Raw genomic sequence first — 19,360 nt, 5'->3', positions numbered from 1 at the left:
TGTGCTGTTGTTAAGTTTGACTTGCTGATGTAAGTTGCTGATGTAAGTGGAAACAGCCTGTGGTTGTTTTGACTGGCAACATACTGCAACACCAAGCAATGGGCTGATATGCTATTTCACCTTCATTTCATAATGCTTTTGCAACAACAGTCTGTATCGCCAATACAGAAGACTACACAGTAAAGACACAAGCGGCCATTTTCTTACCACTAGTCAGGAAGTGGCTGTATGCAGTTTCAGTGTTGTTTGTTCTTTCATTCTTTTGGTATCCTACGTCTTGTCATTAATGTGATGGGTGAGCTGGAGCCTATCCCACATAATAAGTAACCATTCACCCTCACATTCACAAAATTTAGTAAAGTAGGCAGTTTCAATGTTGCTAATGTGACTATGATACAAATAATGTCATTCTATGGTCATATCATCTTGTACTTCGGTATGGGACAAAAAAAATAAAAAAATTAAATAAAAAAAAACAACCCAAAAACCAGTTAACCACAATTAATGAGGGCTAACTGTAATGCCTAAGATGTTTTTCCCCCGTGGGCACGTGCAGACTTGTTGATTCCACCATCAGACCTTTGGCGAGTGGATGTGATTTGGTGGAATCGTGAGTCTCACATCCATCCCAGGCCTCCACCCACCGACTCACAGCACAGTGCTACTTCAGAGGAGCTCCCGCCGCTTCCATGTCAGAGGGTAATAAAACAGGCTTTCCCCTCAGCTGCTGATCCTTCTCTGCATCTCATGCTCTCTCTCCGAAGAGGGGAAGCCGAAACCTGATGGATGTGTTTTTCTCCGTCTCTTGGCCAAGTGCCTGCCTGTAAAGGCCAACTGGGAGTCCTCTTTCAGAAAAACACAAGGAGCACGATTAGATGTTTTCATCTTTCAAACCGGTTTGAGGAAGCTACTTGTTTAAAAGACACAAACACATTCTACTCTGATGACTCCATTTGTTCGTCTGCTGTTGCTTTCAACACAAAGCTATTTATTTGCATTGAAAACAAATACCCCTCTCCCAAGAAGGCATATATCTGTCAAATATTGTTCTTTTATTATTGCACAAATGTGACTTGGGTTGGCCACAATAAAAGGCCACTCAGCGGTAAAATGCTTATATCTATAAAAAATAAAGGGAATTATGTGATGGCTTTCCTTGGAAACGTCCGTTTCTGAAACTGACTGAAACTGACCTTTCTGAAACTATAATAATAATAATAATAATTATTATTATTATTATTATTATTAAACTATTATTATTATAACTAAATTATTATTCATTAATTCATTCATTTTCTACCGCTTTTTTACCGCCTATCCCAGCTGTTTTTGGGTGAGAGGCCGTGTATACCCTGGACTGGTCGCCAGCCAATCACAGGGCACATATAGACAAACAACCATTCACACTCACATTCATACCTATGGACAATTTGGAGTCGCCAATTAACCTAGCATGTTTTTGGAATGTGGGAGGAAACCGGAGTACCCGGAGAAAACCCACGGGGAGAACATGCAAACTCCACACAGAGATGGCAGAGGGTGGAATTGAACCCTGGTCTCCTAGCTGTGCTAGGTCCTAGCTCATTATTATTATTATTATTATTATTATTATTATTATTATTATTATTATTATTATTATTATTATTATTATTATTATTATTATTATTATTATTATTATTATTATTATTATTTATACAGGAGCCAGGCAACGACATTTCATTGGCAATTTTACTGCTGTGTTATTGTGCACTGACAATAAAGGAAGTCTATGTCTATGTCTGACTTGCCATTTACACAACTATCGAGGAATTATAAGATTAATGTTGACATTATTACCGACAGTAATTTGCTAGCAACAAAACAACGATGCAGCCTACCACCACAGATTCAAAACGATCAGAAGCCCAAACCCGCAATGATGACATTTTTTTTAGTATGATCAGAAAGTGTGGAATTCCTGGCATGAGATCAGTATCAGCTGGACTGACAGCTTTTTTGGGAAAAAAAAATTGACCCACCATGGTCCCAAGGGAGACCCCAGGGCGCCCCCCTTTTCTCTTCTCTCTGACTCAATAGCCCAGCTGCAGAAGTCAGAAGGTCACCCAGCTGATTTAATCCCACGTCCAGTCACATAAACACACGCCATTAGGACGGGCCAAATGGAATGGAATGGCCTTTATTGTCATTATACAAGATGTACAACGAGATTGGAGAGCTTCTTGCAGTAGTCAAGTTAAAAAAAAGTATACAAAAAGTCGAAAAATTTAACAAGATATATACAAGATATCCAAAATATACACATAATATTGCACAGGAGCATATGCAGGAGCAGACATATTGCAGATATATTAAATTTTAGTGCAATGATGAATGGGTCTTAGCGCAAATAATGACTGGTGTATACAAATGAGTAAAACCAAAATGGTGTTGGTGTGGATGCAGCGTTGCATCTATGTTGCATTATACATTATACACCTCTGCCACTTATGAGTCAAGTGTACAGAAAAACATATGAAACAGAAAGCGGCCCTGAAAGATTACATAAGACGCTTGAGGTCACGCAACAGTGTAACTTGAGAGAAGCAATGGGGAGATAGTTTGGATGAAGACCAAAGAGTGAGTTATTATGAAACCTATAGCTAACCTAAAGCAAAAACAACCTTGGTATGGCAGGCACCATAGATCCATGTTTAACAAGTAAAAATAACAAGAGAGAATCTGAAGCTGGACCACATTTTGTTTTGTAATTATTGTCAATAAATCACAACAAGGATGTTTTATACCTGAAAGCAGCCCAGGAATGACTCCACCTGCACAGGAGGCCCATTGTGGACTCGAACAAAGCAGGCAAGCAAATTAGACGCTGGCGGTGAGATGGACACATGGAGAAAAGAGGACTAAAACACAATGTTGAAAATATGGGAAATATCAATATTGTTGATATCGAGATTCTGATATCGGCAGCAGCTCTTCTCTCAAACTAATGTCATACACTGTGATGACAAGGGGTGTCTGATGATTATCGGCCAGATATCAGCATAAAGATGCAATATCGGATAATATCGGTATTGGATTTTTTGCCGATCACGAAAAACGATATTTAAAAAATGCTGTATATAACATGTATATGTACACAAAGATCTAAAACTTTGTCTACGTACACAAAATACTGTGTAAAACAAATATTGTTGAAAAATCTGTTAGTCAGCATTCATAATTCATACTCTATCCACCTCACAGGTGTGCTGACTATTGTTCCCAGAGTAATCTCTCAAAGGTATACTATTAAAATTATTTGTACAAATTACTGTTTATGCTGTACATTGTTCATATTTGATGTCATCTATTTATTCTCCACATTATTATTTATTATTATATGGGAGCCAGGCAACGACATTTCGTTGGCCATTTCACTGCTGTGTTATTGTGCAATGATAATAAAGTCTATCTATTTATCTTGAGAGCGAATGGAGAAACTTACACTTTGTACTAATAGTATTGTTTTTCAGATTTACATTGTGTATAGTACAACATACATAGTATGGCAAGCAAGTGTGAACAGCTTTTAAATACCAGACAAGTATTACTTGACTTCCCCCTTTCCTGGTACATATGTACACAGGGGCCGATTTAGCATTTTGCAAACACGGGCAATTGCCTGAGGTCCTAATATTTTCAGGGACCTCCAAGCATCTCCGAAAAACTGATTATTGATTTTTTTCTTTCATTTAAAGTTAATTTTTACTGTTTTAGTCTTAATACGGGTGATTAAAACAACATCAAATGCGAAATCCATTATGATCTTGATGATCCGCCCCCTTCCTTTCTCATGCAGTGGACTAATCCGTATTACTGCGCATGTGCAGATTGATTCAGGAAGACGGACATGAAACAAACATGTCGGCGCGGTTTGGTGGACACAGAGACGGTGTTGACAGGAGCACAGTGGAGGAGAACGCAGTAGAGTTAGGGATGAAGTTGAGCGTAACTGTTTTTATCACATAAATATGTGTATGGAAGCGCATATTAAGTATATATTAATGTTCTTAACTATGGCAATGTAAGTAGCTTAAAGTGACAGGTAACCAACAGATTTCATGAGTATGGAAAAAAGTGGCCTAAATGACATACTCACCTTCTGTAAAAATGAAAATTTACATAAATGATCAAAGTTTTGTCAGTGCAGAACAACAAGGATGTGGAGGACCCCAATGACTGGGTTTGCCTTTGGCCCCCGAATGACTAAGTACGCCCCTGTATGTATACACACACACACACACACACACCACAGACTTCCTTTGTGTAGCTCCAGCTGTGCCAAGGCCCTAGAATTTAAGTGTAATAACATATGCAGGATGTGCGTGCCACTGTGTGTGTGTGTGTGTGTGTTTGACTTAGTGTAAGACTCACAATATTTACAATATTTTTTCTATTTGTCATTGCAGGCATGTATAATTTGATATAATGACAAAGAGAACAAGGACAAACAAGAGTGATATTGGTCTGATAAAGCATAAATGATCAATTATAAATAATGAAGGAAACACAAAGAGACACAATACACACCTTAGTACAGGGGTGGGCAAATATTTTGACTCGTGGGCCGCATTGAGTTAACAAAATTGTCCAGGGGGCCAGAACATGTATTTAACACACACATTTTCCTTGAATGATTTGTCTAATTGTAGCTGTATGTTCTCATGTGGCTTTTTTCAGGAGCACTTTAAACATCAAACTATGTCACTAAATTTTACATTTAAAAAAAAATGACTAAATAAGACATGTTGGCAGTTTGTATGTTAAAAGTTGAAATACTGAAAAAGCAACTGGCGGGCCGGATTCAAACACTTGGTGGGCCGCATGTGGCCCCCGGGCCGTAGTTTGCCCACCCCTGCCTTAGTAGTTTAGATTGTGTAGGTTTTTCTTGGTTGTGTGCATTTGTGCAAACATTCTTTAACAAATAGTGCAAAACAGTAGTTTACTGTCGTACTTTACTTCTAATCTATGTTGTTTTTCTGCTGAAATGTTCTTTTTCAGACTCAAACAACAAAGGGGAAATGAAAGCAAAAACGTGTTTGGCGTGTGTGTGCACGTCTGCTGTGAGACAGCTGGGGAACGTCGACTTTGCTCTCATTGGCTGAGCTGTCGTCAAGCAAAGTTTGAGGACGGACCGGGAAATTTCCCCCTGGCTGCATGCGGGGGTGACGTCACGCTGGGTTTTTTTTAAACAACAGGTAGGAAGGAGACAAAAGCACCACATAAAACACACTTGACTACTTGACAGTTGACCTACTTGCAGGCTTTAGAAAAACATAACAATTAGACTGCGTAACAATCAACCCCTCCAGCCTGTTTGTCTCCCTCTATGTATATTATCTGATTTATAAAAATGTTCGGAAATTTCCATTAGCATTACCTTTTCTTCCAGCGTATAATTATTCACCATTACTACACATTTTCTATGCCTTTCTTCCCCATTACAAAACTGTGATAATATGTCAACATGTAAGTTATTATAAATGTCAAACACAGTCTGATTCTTCCTACTGTTCCTACATGTTAAATTTGTGCATAAAAATTATGTGATTAACTTGTTAAACCATGAAAATGACCACAAAAGTGTAGAGGTAGAGGTTTGTGTATGTCCTTGCAGGAGGGAAATGGTGAGAACTGGGTGAGAGGTCACATCCAAGTAGGTGACTGATCACTACAACAAAGTCTGCAACTTGTTGATGCTTATATTCATATTAATATTCTAATATTGCCTTTGTGGTCTATGTACTGTGAAGTATGTATTTTAGGTTGTGCTTTCTGCAATGATTTACAGCCACACCCATGTGGGAGACAGGCACAGCTTCACCCAGGTTTGATTATCTTTTGTATCTGATAACATTCAGTAACATATCTGACTGTTAGATGCATTGAGCTGTGGTCAAATACGTGCACAAATGGTGATAAAAATCAGTATGGGTATCAAAGTATGGCTTCTTGGTGGATGCTTCTTCATCGCTCATGTTTATCTGCATGGAAAAATGCCTTTTAGCTTTGCCCCACAAAGACACAGAATCAGTCACAATCAGTTTTGGCTAACTTAGTGAAGCGTTAACTAAAAGTTAATTAGCTGCGATGGAAAGTTAATGCTAATGTCCGCTCACACCGTATAGAGTGAATGAAGGCTACCATTTGACATGCTTACAGTGTACGTTTGGTTTGGTGCTGTTCCACTGTTGGTCCTGTAGATGGCAGCAAGGATGCAAATAGACATTATTTTCCAAGTCGAATAATCTGAAGCTGTTTGTTTTCGATGAATAGAGTCATCGGTTAGCCACTAGAACGTGTAAAAAGTGAGGCCTGGGGGCCATTTTTGGTCTGCAGCTTGCTTTTTATTGGCTCGCGGCACATTGTAGAAATACAATTACACTTTAAAAAAAACACTAAAAATGAGAAGAATAGTGCAAAAAGGATAAAATGTTGATACTAATAACTAATATTAAAACACAGCGTTGTCTTTAAATAAATACATTTTTGTAGCCATTTTACAAAATAAAAAATACATAAAATTATTAAAGTATAATATTCAAGTATTAAAATTGTTTAGAATTATTTAAGTAAATTATTATTATTCAAATTATAAAAGTTATTAAAATATTTAATAAAATTATTAAATTAATTATAAAATATGAAAAATGATTAATCGAATAACAAAATCATTGTTGATTAATTGGATAATCGATTAATCATCAATTTATTATTATAGCTTTATTTCAAAGGGTTCCCAAAGGGTTGTTTCATATGAAATGGCACCTTAATTAACTTGATTAATTAAATTCTATATAATTCTCTAACCGAAACAGACATTAATTGAATCAAATGGTCCCATAAGAAGAAAAAAACAAGGTTGCACTGTATGTGTGACGTGTGGTATTGCCACTTCCTCATTATTACCAAGCAAATGAAATACTGTCTAGGTACACAGCATTAAAACATGCACAGTTCAGTGCAAAATAAGCTTTAAGCTTACAAAATTGCTCATAAATTGGTATAAATTGTCAGTTATCATTAAGAACCGGCGAGGAACAATGGTATTATATCTCTCGGCTGCATTGCACATGTGCCTGCAATTGTGCTGTACTTGGGTCCTCTACTTCCAACCGTGCAAAAGGACAGTAAGTGTACCCCACATGGGTGCGAATCTGAACTCTCACACGAGTCAAACACACCGAACTTGAGGTTCGATTCAGAGGTAAAATTCAGAGGAACTGCACAGCAGGCAGGCCATGTTTTATTACACAAAGGCTCCTATTGTACAGTAAGAGGAATGACAAGCAACAAATATCAGGGTCCAAGTCAATGCGTGACCAACACAGGCCTGAAAACCTGACCTAGTAATGAAATATGATGAAACCACATTATCTCTATCAGAAAAGGCAATAAAATGATATGCTTTGTGTCTGGAGAAGTAGTGTGACCGTTTCTGTAATCAGGAACATCAGTTTAACTGGACAAAGAGCTCCCTAGTCAGAAAGACAGTTGTTGAATTGATGCTCTGACATTAGAGCAAATACACACACAATAGCGGGCTCTCATAAGCACGTGCATGTGTGCACATATGGGAGGAAGAAGTAATAGGAAGGAGGAGGCGGCAGGGGCGATGATGTAGCTGCCAGCACTGGCTCACTCCGGTTTATGCTGCTTCTCACTAGCCTGGCCCTGAAGTGAGGGTGCGAGGTTAGAAGGAGGGTACAAGGATTTAGGGCCCAACTGTCCTATGAAGATTAAAGAGCCTTAGCTGGGGCATCACTACCTTAATCGTTGTCCAAATACAGACAGACCATGAGGTCATGGTCCAAAGCCTCTGTCCTAGTAGAAAAACCTTGACCAACCCAACAAAAGTCATCCCAAAGCTTACGATCTGTTTCTCCCAATCATGGCTCCCCTGGTCTCACTGTTGCTACCAATGTTAGTCTTGAGGTTTCCCAGCAGAACAAAGGAATCCTCAAGGGGAGCATTTTCCAGAATCCAACAGGGGGGGTGGTCAGAAGTAAGTCCTGGTGACCGGCATCTGGACGATAGAAAACTAGGTACTGTTCATTTTTGTCTCACTCTCACTTCTTCTTTTTGCATTTTGAAGCTCTACTTTGAAGCTCCTTAACACCCATCAGGGTAAAATGTCAATTCTTGCCATTTTTCAACTGGTCTTAATATTTTCTGACCAAAGTTTGACCAATGCCCCCATGGTCCATCCATGCTCTTATAGCCTTCAGGGATGTAGGAGACCTCCAAGCTCAGCCAAATCTGCCAGGCCAGGCCAACATGAGACAGCAAGGATGGGATTTTTTTGTCAAACACTCTAGCGTGCAGTTACTTCGATTGATTGATCAGTCAGTTGACAAGCTGATGTGGAAGGGGAATTGTCGAGGAACCAAATGCACTGGAGTGACTCGCCCTGGGGATGTTCTCTAATGCCCCAATTCAAATACTCAACAAAAGGATATCAACAAATGGTCTTGAATCTATGGTCTATGATCACGCCTCTTCAATCAACAATCAATCACAGTTGACTGTCCATCTTACCAAGGCATTTTGGACAATTGCATTCCTCCAATTTTGTAGGAACAGATTGGGAATGTCATTGATGTGGAAGAACTTGCACAGGACGACCATCAGTAACATCTAATCTCACAAATGTTCCTTTGGATAATTGGACAAAATACCCTACAGAAAGTCTTCCAAAGTAGAACCGTGGTATTCTACCACTTATCCTATTCAGAATCCTTGGGGGTCTGTGGGGTCTATAGGGTCTAAAGGTGGTGACATTACGGATCGGATCGGTCAGAAGTCAGACTTCCCAAAACTCTGTCATGATTTTGTTTAAAAAGTTCTTGACCAGCAAATTGTCAGCATTTCTGACACTGCCAGGCGTGACAGTATTTTGCATTCATCAGTCAGAGGAAGTCACGTCACCGTTTACGACCATATCCTGACTGCAGTATGAACGATCCAAGACAAATACAACACAGGTGTCTACAAGTCTCGAGTCTTTCAAGGTTCGACGGCAGAAAAACATTTTCTGCTTGACGAGGAGCCAACATACAGTACAACACGAACAGCCATTCATCGTAAAGCAAACGGACGAGGTGTCAGAATGGTTTTCACCCTGATGATGAATTATTCAAATGCAGCAATGGAAAAGTGACTTTTTAAAAAAAACGGACTTTTAACCATGGTAATGGGAGGGACTTTGCCAAAAAAATCATGACTTGGATTAGGAGCTGAGGCGGATTTGGATTAGGAAGAAGGCGCATTCAGGACTTGATAGTCATGACCATTCATCAAGCCAGTCATGTGAGCGTGTTCATATCCATGCACATTTTCTGGTTGAAAAGCGACTAGTTTTTCGCATTGCACAGTTTGGTTAGAAATGTATGTGTTTATCAAGTAATGGACTACTAATTTGGAACATATTACAAATTAAATTACAATCATATTATAATATCTGCAGGGATGAGATTCTCTGAGGAAATGGACTGCACAGTCCCAAAACATGCATGTCAGCTTCAATGGAGACTAAAAATGGTCCAAAAACAATGGTTGGTTGTTTAAATATGTGTTGTGGTTGACCAGTCAAGGTCAACGTCCCGTGCCTTTCACCCAATCTCAGTTGAGGTAGGCTCCAGGTTACCTATTACCCTGAACAGAATATGAAAATGATAGAAAATGTAGAAAGTAAACCAATGAATGTCAAACGCCTATTAAATATCATATTCCATTTATAAATAAGGAATTCTACTTCACCAAGATTCACATCCAGATGTCAGCTCATTTGCACATATACTTCCTCTATTAACTTTTAGTTACATTGTGTGCTGACTATGCTGTTTAGTAAGTAGGATTCATTTTTAATAAATGGAAATTTTACATACTTAAAGCATAAACAGCCTGTAAACATTATAACACCCCTATAGTCCCGTTTAACACTCTCCCCCAGTAGCCAAGTCCAATGACATGCTTTGCTGGGACAAAATACATGATGGGAAGCTGAAAATTTGAGTTTGAGTGGCCTCATAGCTAGGAGACCCGAGTTCAATTCCACCCTTGGCCATCTTTGTGTGGAGTTTGCATGTTCTCCCCATGCATGCTAGGTTAATTGGCGACTCCAAATTGTCCATAGGTATGAATGTGAGTGTGAATGGTTGTTTGTCTATATGTGCCCTGTGATTGGCTGCCGGTCAGTCCAGAGTGAGACAGCTGGGATAGGCTCCAGCACCCCCTGCGACCCTTGTGAGGATAAGCGGTAGAAAATGAATGAATTAAATTTGAACTTGAATTGGTACTTGTATTGTATATTTCTTAGCTACCGTTTCAGTGTTAAGTTGCTGTATGATGAATTTAGTGTTCTTTAGTGTTAAATTGACTTAAGATTGTGTTTGTGTTTATTCAATGTGTTTTGTAGTATATTTTCTTATGGCTTTAGCTTCAAATCTCCTTGATGTGACGGCACTTTCGGGAAAATCACCCGTAACGCTATATTTATACCTTTTGTGTTTGTTCCACCAGCAGGTTCATTAGGCTGGAAGAAGTACAGCCCAACCTGTTGACAGGAACTTACTGTCACCTCTGCTTGCTGTCATGATGAAGATGACTGGAGCCGTAAAACATATTATTAATAGTCGGATCTTGGCGAGAAGTAGAAGAAGGGTTAGTATGAAAATAAGTTTAGGATCTGGCAGCAGGCTGAGTCCACTAATAGCATCATTTCTCATGATGTCTGGGAACAGCAGCCAGCACTAAATGCCCTGGCCAACCTGCTGCTGTTGCCGTTTATTACGTCTCACTGCTCACCACCATCAGCAGCACCCTAAATGGATAATACTGGAATCTCCATCTTTGTGTGGTGTATGAATTGAAATATCCGTGCTTACATTACATTGTTATTATAAGTTTTACGTGGAAGATTCTGTTGATTTATGTAAGTATAGTAAGTAAGCACACTGTCCTGGGTATAATGTGTACTGGGTAATCGATATTTATTAATGAGTACTCTTCCTTATGACACCTTCCCATCACTTCATTTTTTTTTTGAGGGAGGCTGAAAAACGTTTTTTTTTTTTTGCAAACAACTCCTCCTCCTAGCCACACCGTTCGAGCTAGCTTGACATGTTTTGGTAGAAATGTAGGAATTTTAGTCTCTTTTCCAAAAATGTCACTTTTATAGCTGAGAGATGAGCGGATTGCCTTCTGTGGCCCCTTGACGGAACAAATGTCTGAAAATTCTCAGATTCACTCTCATGTTAAAGACGGTGTTGCCTTTTCTTCAATATCTTAAATTTGATATGTTTTTCTACTCGTCCTCATTTCTCAACCGATTTGCAAAACGAGCAGATGTATGCGTAGCCCCAACAACCCTCGGGCCGCTCACGATTGTGTTGTGGTGTCAATATCACAAATCGTTTGGCCATAAGAAGCTTTTGTTCAACGTGAAGTCTTCAGACTTTGATTGTGCGATTCATTCTCTTTTTTTTTTTTTTTTTTGAGTACACCTCCTTATGACACCTTCCCATATCACTTCAAGCCTTTCATAGTCCGGACATACGCCCCCTCCTTCTCCCCCCCCGGCTTTCCCACTTGTTGGAAATGCGTATCCAGATTGTTCCTGGTGACCATCAGCGCATGACGCCGCACTTGAGGAGGAGGAGGCGGCGGGGGCGGGGTGGGGTAGGGGGGACGTAGCCCATGCCGGATCAGACCGGTTCTGCTACCACGAAACCCCCACACCCCCGCACCCCACTCCTCCTCCTCTTTCTTTTCCCTTGTTTATCCTCCTCTTCCTTGTTTCCTGTCTTCATCTCATTGTCTTGGAAGCCAAAGATCAGGAAGTGTTTAGCTATAACTGTTGATATTTCACCTAATCTACAAAGTTTGTTCACACTGAGAAGACACTTAAAAAGTTTTTCCCACCCAGTCAGGCTAGAAGTCAACATTCACGCTAAACAACAAATGTGCATATCAACATTTTGCACATTAACAGGAAGCACCCAAAAAGGGAACTTTCCTCACACTATATCTAAGTGTCGACACTCGGAAATGGATTATGACTCTTTTCTATTCTCACTGCAAGCAGATTCGATCCAAATGCTTTTCCTGGACGTTATTTGTGGGTCCAGGTCGCGTGCACAAACAGGCAGCTCTGGTGTCAGCAGGACATGAAATAGCGCCGCTTTCTAATTAAGGCTTGTTTACAGTCCATGAGAGATAGTGGGCACATTGTGGTGACCAGGAAACACACCTTAGCACAGGGGTCTCAAACATGTGGCCCGCGGGCCAAATGTGGCCCACAGGACACTAGTTTGAGGCCCCCGCCTTGATATGAAAGTTTAATGTCAGTGCGGCCCGCGCAAGTTTGATATGGATGCTGTATGGTATCATGTACCCAGAAAAAATTATTACGTTTGATTAATGTTCATGTTAAAGGTTAAATAACTGTTAATAGTTATCCTCCCTATCCGTGTGGAAGTGGTAAGTTTTTGGCTATTTAAGTTGAAAGGAAATAACTTGAAGGCTACCGTTTAGGTCGCTCGGTCTCTAGTTTGCGAGTTAGCATGTGTCTCAAGACCCTGCAGTTGCGCAATATGTTGTAAATAAAAAGTATAAATGTATAAAAGTATAAATGTGACTATAATCGTGTTTTGTCATGTCTACAGGGCTCTAATAATGCTTTGTTCATTTTAATCTGAAAAAAATAATTTGTCTACCCACCAGCCCAGCCGGCCCAGTCTCACCCAGACCCGAGCTCCAGTGGCCCCCAAGTAAATTGAGTTCGAGACCCCTGCTGTAGCATCTCATTAGTCACTTTTTCATGCAGTCAAACTATCTGCTATTTACTCTTTGCTGTTTCTGTGTTTTAATTGTCAGTAAAAGTGTATCTATTTTTCTCTGCTTCCTCAAGGTCGTAGAAAGTAACTATGCAGTTGGAAGAAGATCTGACTGCAACCAATGCAGCCTGGATGCACGGCTGCCACTGAGCCTCGCACTGCGCAGGATCCAGTTACTGTTGTAAAATGGATCATCCCGCCTGACAGGCAGAACCATGCAAATTATGCGCAGCAGCAGAAGCGCACAGACGGTCATCAAAACATCTCGAGTATCAGCAGGGCAGCGAGAGAAGACACTCGTTGACCTTGTCGGCACAAACGTGTTCACCAAGTGCAACGTAGAAAGGTCACGCATGCACAGTCACGGTGCAACCGGATCACTCTTTTCGTGATAAACAAGCGAGGCTTCAGCAGACTCGCTAAGTCACCATAACTCACATTCTTACCCCTGCAGAGTGGAATGGCAACCATCACACAGCAGCATTTATCTATGCTATACAGTATACAGTATGTGTCTAAACATGGCCGCACTGCGAACATGATCACAGGCCCGGAACATCATGTCCTGATTATACTGCAACAGCCACAAACACACAACACTACAAATGCGGCAATTTGGGAGAAAAGTGGTCCTGAAGAAGCAAAACAGTCCCAGACCATTACACTACCACCACCACATTTTACTGTTGGTATGATGTTCTTTTTCTGGCATTACTTCCACACCAGATGCAATTAACATGAGCCTTAATGTTCACTTATAAAATGTGTATATATAGTTCATTAATAACTGGCAGGAAGTTATATGCACTATACAATACTATAATAATAATATATAATAATAATAATATGTATGTAATAATAATATGTAGGGTTGGGTATTGAGTCTCAAACATCGATGGGAACCGGGACTGACATTGCGATTCCCCCGGATTGTTTATATTTAAAGTTTTGAGTTTCGATGTTTTGAGTTTCACTTTATAATAACATCGACAAAAACACAGTAATTACTGAGGAACTAATTAACAACTTTTTTCTAATTAACAACGAGTGGTTAGCGCGCAGACCTCACAGCTAGGAGACCAGGGTTCAATTCCACCGTCGGCCATCTCTGTGTGGAGTTTGCATGTTCTTCCCGTGCATGCGTGGGTTTTCTCCGGGTACTCCGGTTTCCTCCCACATTCCAAAAACATGCTAGGTTAATTAGCGACTCCAAATTATCCATAGGTATGAATGTGAGTGTGAATGGTTGTTTGTCTATATGTGCCCTGTGATTGGCTGGCCACCAGTCCAGGGTGTACCCCGCCTCTCGCAAAAAGACAGCTGGGATAGGCTCCAGCCCCCCCCTCGCGACCCTTGTGAGGAAAAGCGGTAGAAAATGAATGAATGAATGAATTTGAATTGGTACTTGTATTGTATATTCTTAGCTACCGTTTCAGCGTTAAGTTGCTGTATGATGAATTTAGTGTTCTTTAGTGTTAAATTGACTTATTAGTCAATTTAGTGCGCCCCCCCTCCCTGCGACCCTTGTGAGGAAAAGCGGTAGAAAATGAATGAATGAATGACGAAGGCACATCAATTTAGAGTAGTTATTGAGGAACTAATGAAAAACTGAGTAGGGGTTAAGGTTAGGTTGTCTTGTTCCTCATTAACTACTGTAATTGTGTGTACTTTATACTAGTATAAAGTGTTACCGGTGTCATAAAAAATACCTTACACCATTTTAAATCATGCACATTTACACATCATTTAAATCATGCAAAGTGTTCAGACCCTAAGACGATCAGTCATCGTTTCCACAGACATCGATATTTTCAATTTTAGACAGTATCAAAAGTATCAATATTTTAGCATCGATCCACACATTCCTATCACAAGCACTGGATGGGCTTTTGCTTGCACATGGATCATCTAACACACTGTAGTTTTTAAGTAAATATCATAACTCAGACCAAATAACGGGGCTGAAAACGATACCGAGGGGCGTGGGGTGGGGTGTGGGGGGGGATTCCTCCTTAAACATGGTGACTGCGCGTGGTGGATCTTTGTAATGCATGACTCAGCTGACTCTCTGCTGATGGATGTGCAAACATACCAAAGTCACCAGCCTCAGCAGAGGAGCTGCCGTGTGGATGTGAACTATGACACACAAACAAGTGGGGAGGGGCGGGGACGGGACTGTGAGATGCACAATGCATGGGTAGCGCAGATACTTAATGGGAAGTAATCAGCTGATAGCTGACTTGAAGTGAACATTTCAAACGATTGAAAAGATACTACTAGAAACGTAAAATGTACTATTTTGAGGGTACCGTATGCATATAAATGTCACACAGCGGCAGTGATGAAAGTAGGTCATCAACCATGACTAGATACTTTTTAACTTGACTTCCAATAAGTTTTGGTTAACTCTTAACACATCTTTATGACACAGGAGTGTGTTGACATTTAATCACATTTTGCAGTCCGTGCAAAGAAAAACACTTTTGTCTCTAATATGTTCAATTGCGTGTCAGGACATTCACACACTTCCACTTAAGTAGGAAGTTTGGGATTTTCCAGTTGTGGATCATGAGGTGTTCCAATTGACTTGCTAACTAGTGCAAGTCTTTGTAGGTAAACACGACTCTATGGCTCCCTCTAGTGGTGGTAACACGCAAATGCTCCAATACAGTACTGTACGTCAGTGTTTTTCATTCATTCAATTCATTCATTTTCTACCGCTTTTTCCTCACGAGGGTCGCGGGGGGGATGCTGGAGCCTATTTCAACCTTTTTTTTATTTAAATCACGCGGCACAGCCACTAACCAAAAATGTTACAAAATGTCACCACGACCTGTCACGTGCATCACTAAGTCTATTGGAGGAACGAGGCAATCAGGTACGTGTTGCCACCCGGACCAATAATTACATTGCTCCGCCAGTCTTTACATCACGGACACTCGACAATAACATAATATTTTCAGAAAATTATTAATAAATGTTAATTATAAAAGTGATACGGTTCACGTGACGATATTTACTTTATGATTTATGATGCAAAGAAACAAGAAAGAAAGAAAACAAATCCCAGGGACCGTCTACAAATGTAGTCATTTTCGGTGTTATTACATTAATTCAATGTTTTGATCATTAACATAATATTTGCAGAAAATTATTATTCATTCATTCATTCATTTTCTACCGATTTTTCCTCACGAGGGTCGCGGGAGAAAATGATTAATGAATGTTAATTATAAAAATGATACGGTACACGTGACGATGTTTACTTTATAATTTATGATGCAAACAAACAAGGAGAAAGAAAACAAATCCCAGGGACCGTCCACAAATGTAGTCATTTTCGGTGTTATTACATTAATTCAATGTTTTGATCATTAAATACACATTTCTATTGCTTTGGTTGATTGCTATTAATGCTATTAATTATTTATTTTTGAAAGTGGGGGGAAAAAAATGCTATTACATATATCCACCACAAGAGTGTGTACCACAGTGAGAAATGTAAATGTGAGCCATAATCAACTGTGCTAATTCCAAAAAGTTCTCATACGATGGGAGAACTTTCCGAAATAAAATACTTAAGTTATTTAATTTTGAGTAAATTATAAAAAAAAATTTGAATTAACAATCACGTTTATTTAAAGTTCAAAACTAAACTTGTTTTGTCTCTGCTACACGTTATACGTTTTTTCCTGCAGCATTTAACATCGTATGCAAATGACATGATGACGTCATCTAAGACAGTGATTGCACCCCTAAAGAGACTCAAACCTTCAAAGATGTAGGAGCCATCTTTCCATTTGCAATGGTTTGGAGACAGAGTTCATGTTATTAAATATATATAAAAAAAAAAGTGCACACATGAACAGAATGGCTGACGTTTATTAATGCAGGTCAGACGGTGACTTTCACAGCAAAGTCGCTCGTCGTCTTGCAGGTGTGACAACTAAAGTGAGCAAGACAGTTTTTGTCAAAGTGGACGACAAACTAGCAGCTGCAACAATAATCATCCGTTAAAAAAACAATCGACGCTCTGTGCTTCCTAAAACTGTTAAACCAACCGCTGACATAGTGTTTATCGTTAGTGCGGGTACTGATCGGGGGTACCGGTGGGCGGGTTACGACGCAGAAGGAATGTTGCGGAAATGACACTCGTCGGCTTATCGGCATCGCTTATCTTCCCTCTGGTGTGTGCATTTTGGTCAGATTAAGCTGCATGATGGCCGCCAGCTATAAAGAGACGCTGTGTGCACTAAGGATACTAACAACTGCCGAGTCAGGATCCAACCGGTGATCAGCCAACAGTTCCAGTCGTCAACAAAATGGCAGCCAATTGAAACAATTCAACATATGCACAGTGCAAAAAACACACACACACACACACATGCACACAAACATGGCTTGGTTAGAGTCCAAAGGCTGATACCAGCCTGGATAAAACCGACTTGTTGGCACATCAACTGCAGTAATTGGCCTGCTTACATCCAACAGGCATAATAAAGAAATGCAAATTCAAAAACGAATCAGAACAAATAAAGTTCTTTTTAAATATTTCTTAATAAAAGTTCTTTTATAAAACTTCTTTCGAGACATTTTCCTCTACCTCGACAATAAAAAGATTTATATTGCAATAAACAGCACATAAGGTATATTGGCGGTTCTTCCAAATGTTGGCATGTGAATGGATGACATAATAAAGCTATTTAATATTTCAAACTCAACAGCTTAATATGTAGCGTATATATTTCAGCATCAAACGTGTATCACTGAGATATATTCATTCTGTGATATGAAGGAAAAAGTGTTTCATATCGGATCTACGGACATCAAAAACAACATAAAATACTCGGGAGGCACCAACTGGAAAGATGGCTAACGGATGAAACAAAGAGGGCAAAAGTTCCACGGATTATAATCATAAAGGGTCTGTGTTTCACATTGTTTTGGCTAGTCAGCGTTTGGACTCGACCAGAACAATCACACACTAGATATCAATCATCAATCACCTCTTTAAGAACTGTACAAGGTTATTAAAAAAAAAAACAATAATTAGTTTGTTAGGACATTTTTTAAGTCATAGTTCTATAAAGAAACACAAATGTTGTGTTGTTTTTGGGTTGCAATGCAGTATTCCTTTGCTGCACTCAAAAAATGATCATCACTGATAACAACGTTAAAAATGGGCGATATCCACACGGAAACGTTTTTCAGGTCAAAAACCCAAGTCATCGACTCGTTGCTGTCACATGACCAAAAAGTCAAGCCAACATAATACCTGAATATCATGACTTGTGTATTATTACCCAGTCATTCATTCATTCATTTTCTACCGCTTTTCCTCATGAGGATCGCGGGGGGGGGTGCTGGAGCCTATCCCAGCTGTCTTCAGGCGTGAGGCGGGGTACACCCCGGACTGGTCGCCAGCCAATCACAGGGCACATATAGACAAACAACCATTCACACTCATATTCATACCTATGGACAATTTGGAGTCGCTAATTAACCTAGCATGTTTTTGGAATGTGGGAGGAAACCGGAGTACCCGGAGAAAACCCACGCATGCACTGGGAAGAACATGTAAACTCCACACAGAGATGGCCGAGGGTGGAATTGAACCCTGGTCTCCTAGCTGTGAGGTCTGCGCGCTAACCACTCGACCGCTGTTGCAATTATTTACTAATCAAAAACCCCCATCCCAAAAACGTTCCCGTGTGGACGGGGCCTAAACTTCGAACGATCCGTGTGACTTAAAAACACAAAATTCAATCATTTGAATTCTGCAGTAACAACATTTGGCCACAAGGTTAACGCCATTCAGGTTCTCAGCCTTCATTTCCGTAGTCTTACACAGTCCGGGTGTCCAGAAAAGGAACACTGCATTTCTCCACCTGCTTGTTCCTTTGACTCCTTTTCCTCAACGAGGACTCAAACTCTTAAGCCGGGCCTTCCTTTGGAGAGCACGGTGTTTGCGATGAGGAGTTGGACGATGATGAGGCGGAGCTCTTCAGGGAGCCCAAAGTCTTGCTGAACCAGGAGTTCTTGGCTGCTTGGATCTCGTTCATGAGAACTCCTCGTTGGTGCTCGAGCTCCTGCAGCACCACAAGAAGCAGCTCAGTGTGTTAAGCTAGCCTTTGCCACAGCAGCCATGATGCTAACGTGTGTATACGTATATATTGATGTGTGACTTAGTAAAACGTTCATTCATTTTCTACCGCTTATCCTCACCAGGGTCGCAGGGGGTGCTGGAGCCTATCCCAGCTGTCGAGAGGCGGGGTTCACCCTGAACTGGTGGCCAGCCAATCACAGGGCACATATAGACAAACAACCATTCACACTCACATTTATACCTATGGATAATTTGGAGTCGCTAATTAACCTAGCATGTTTTTGGAATGTGGGAGGAAACCGGAGTACCGGGAGAAAACCCACGCATGCACGGGAAGAACATGCTAACGCCACACAGAGATGGCCGAGAGTGGAATTGAACT

At 40.3% G+C, this 19,360-nt stretch overlaps 1 protein-coding gene and 1 long non-coding RNA gene across 5 annotated transcripts in view; one reads left to right on the top strand and one right to left on the bottom strand.

Moving 5' to 3' along the window:
• The first annotated feature begins 3,763 nt into the window (after positions 1 to 3,763).
• LOC131130162 (uncharacterized) lies at positions 3,764 to 13,591 on the top strand. The gene is made up of 3 exons (XR_013627213.1): positions 3,764 to 4,246; positions 5,038 to 5,864; positions 12,947 to 13,591. It is a non-coding gene; the product is annotated as an uncharacterized LOC131130162 (long non-coding RNA).
• A 3,023-nt stretch (positions 13,592 to 16,614) lies between these two features.
• Positions 16,615 to 19,360, bottom strand: part of rabgap1l (RAB GTPase activating protein 1-like) — a 113,956-nt gene continuing 111,210 nt past the window's right edge. Inside the window, exon 26 of one of the 4 annotated variants that reach the window (XM_078789958.1) lies at positions 16,615 to 18,961. In XM_078789958.1, coding sequence (XP_078646084.1) covers positions 18,806 to 18,961 — 156 coding nt within the window. In that variant the 3' untranslated portion in view covers positions 16,615 to 18,805. The remainder of the gene's footprint in view (positions 18,962 to 19,360) is intronic. The other 3 variants (XM_058074388.2, XM_078789959.1, XM_058074389.2) reach the window with 3 other exon arrangements.

The sequence above is a fragment of the Doryrhamphus excisus genome, linkage group LG4 (genome assembly GCF_037039965.1).
Source record: "Doryrhamphus excisus strain RoL-2023G ecotype Guam linkage group LG4, RoL_Dexc_Guam_v1.1, whole genome shotgun sequence".
Classification (NCBI taxonomy): domain Eukaryota; kingdom Metazoa; phylum Chordata; class Actinopteri; order Syngnathiformes; family Syngnathidae; genus Doryrhamphus; species Doryrhamphus excisus.
The sequence above is the reverse complement of the archived record's forward strand: the minus strand, read 5'-3'. Positions and strand labels throughout refer to the sequence as shown.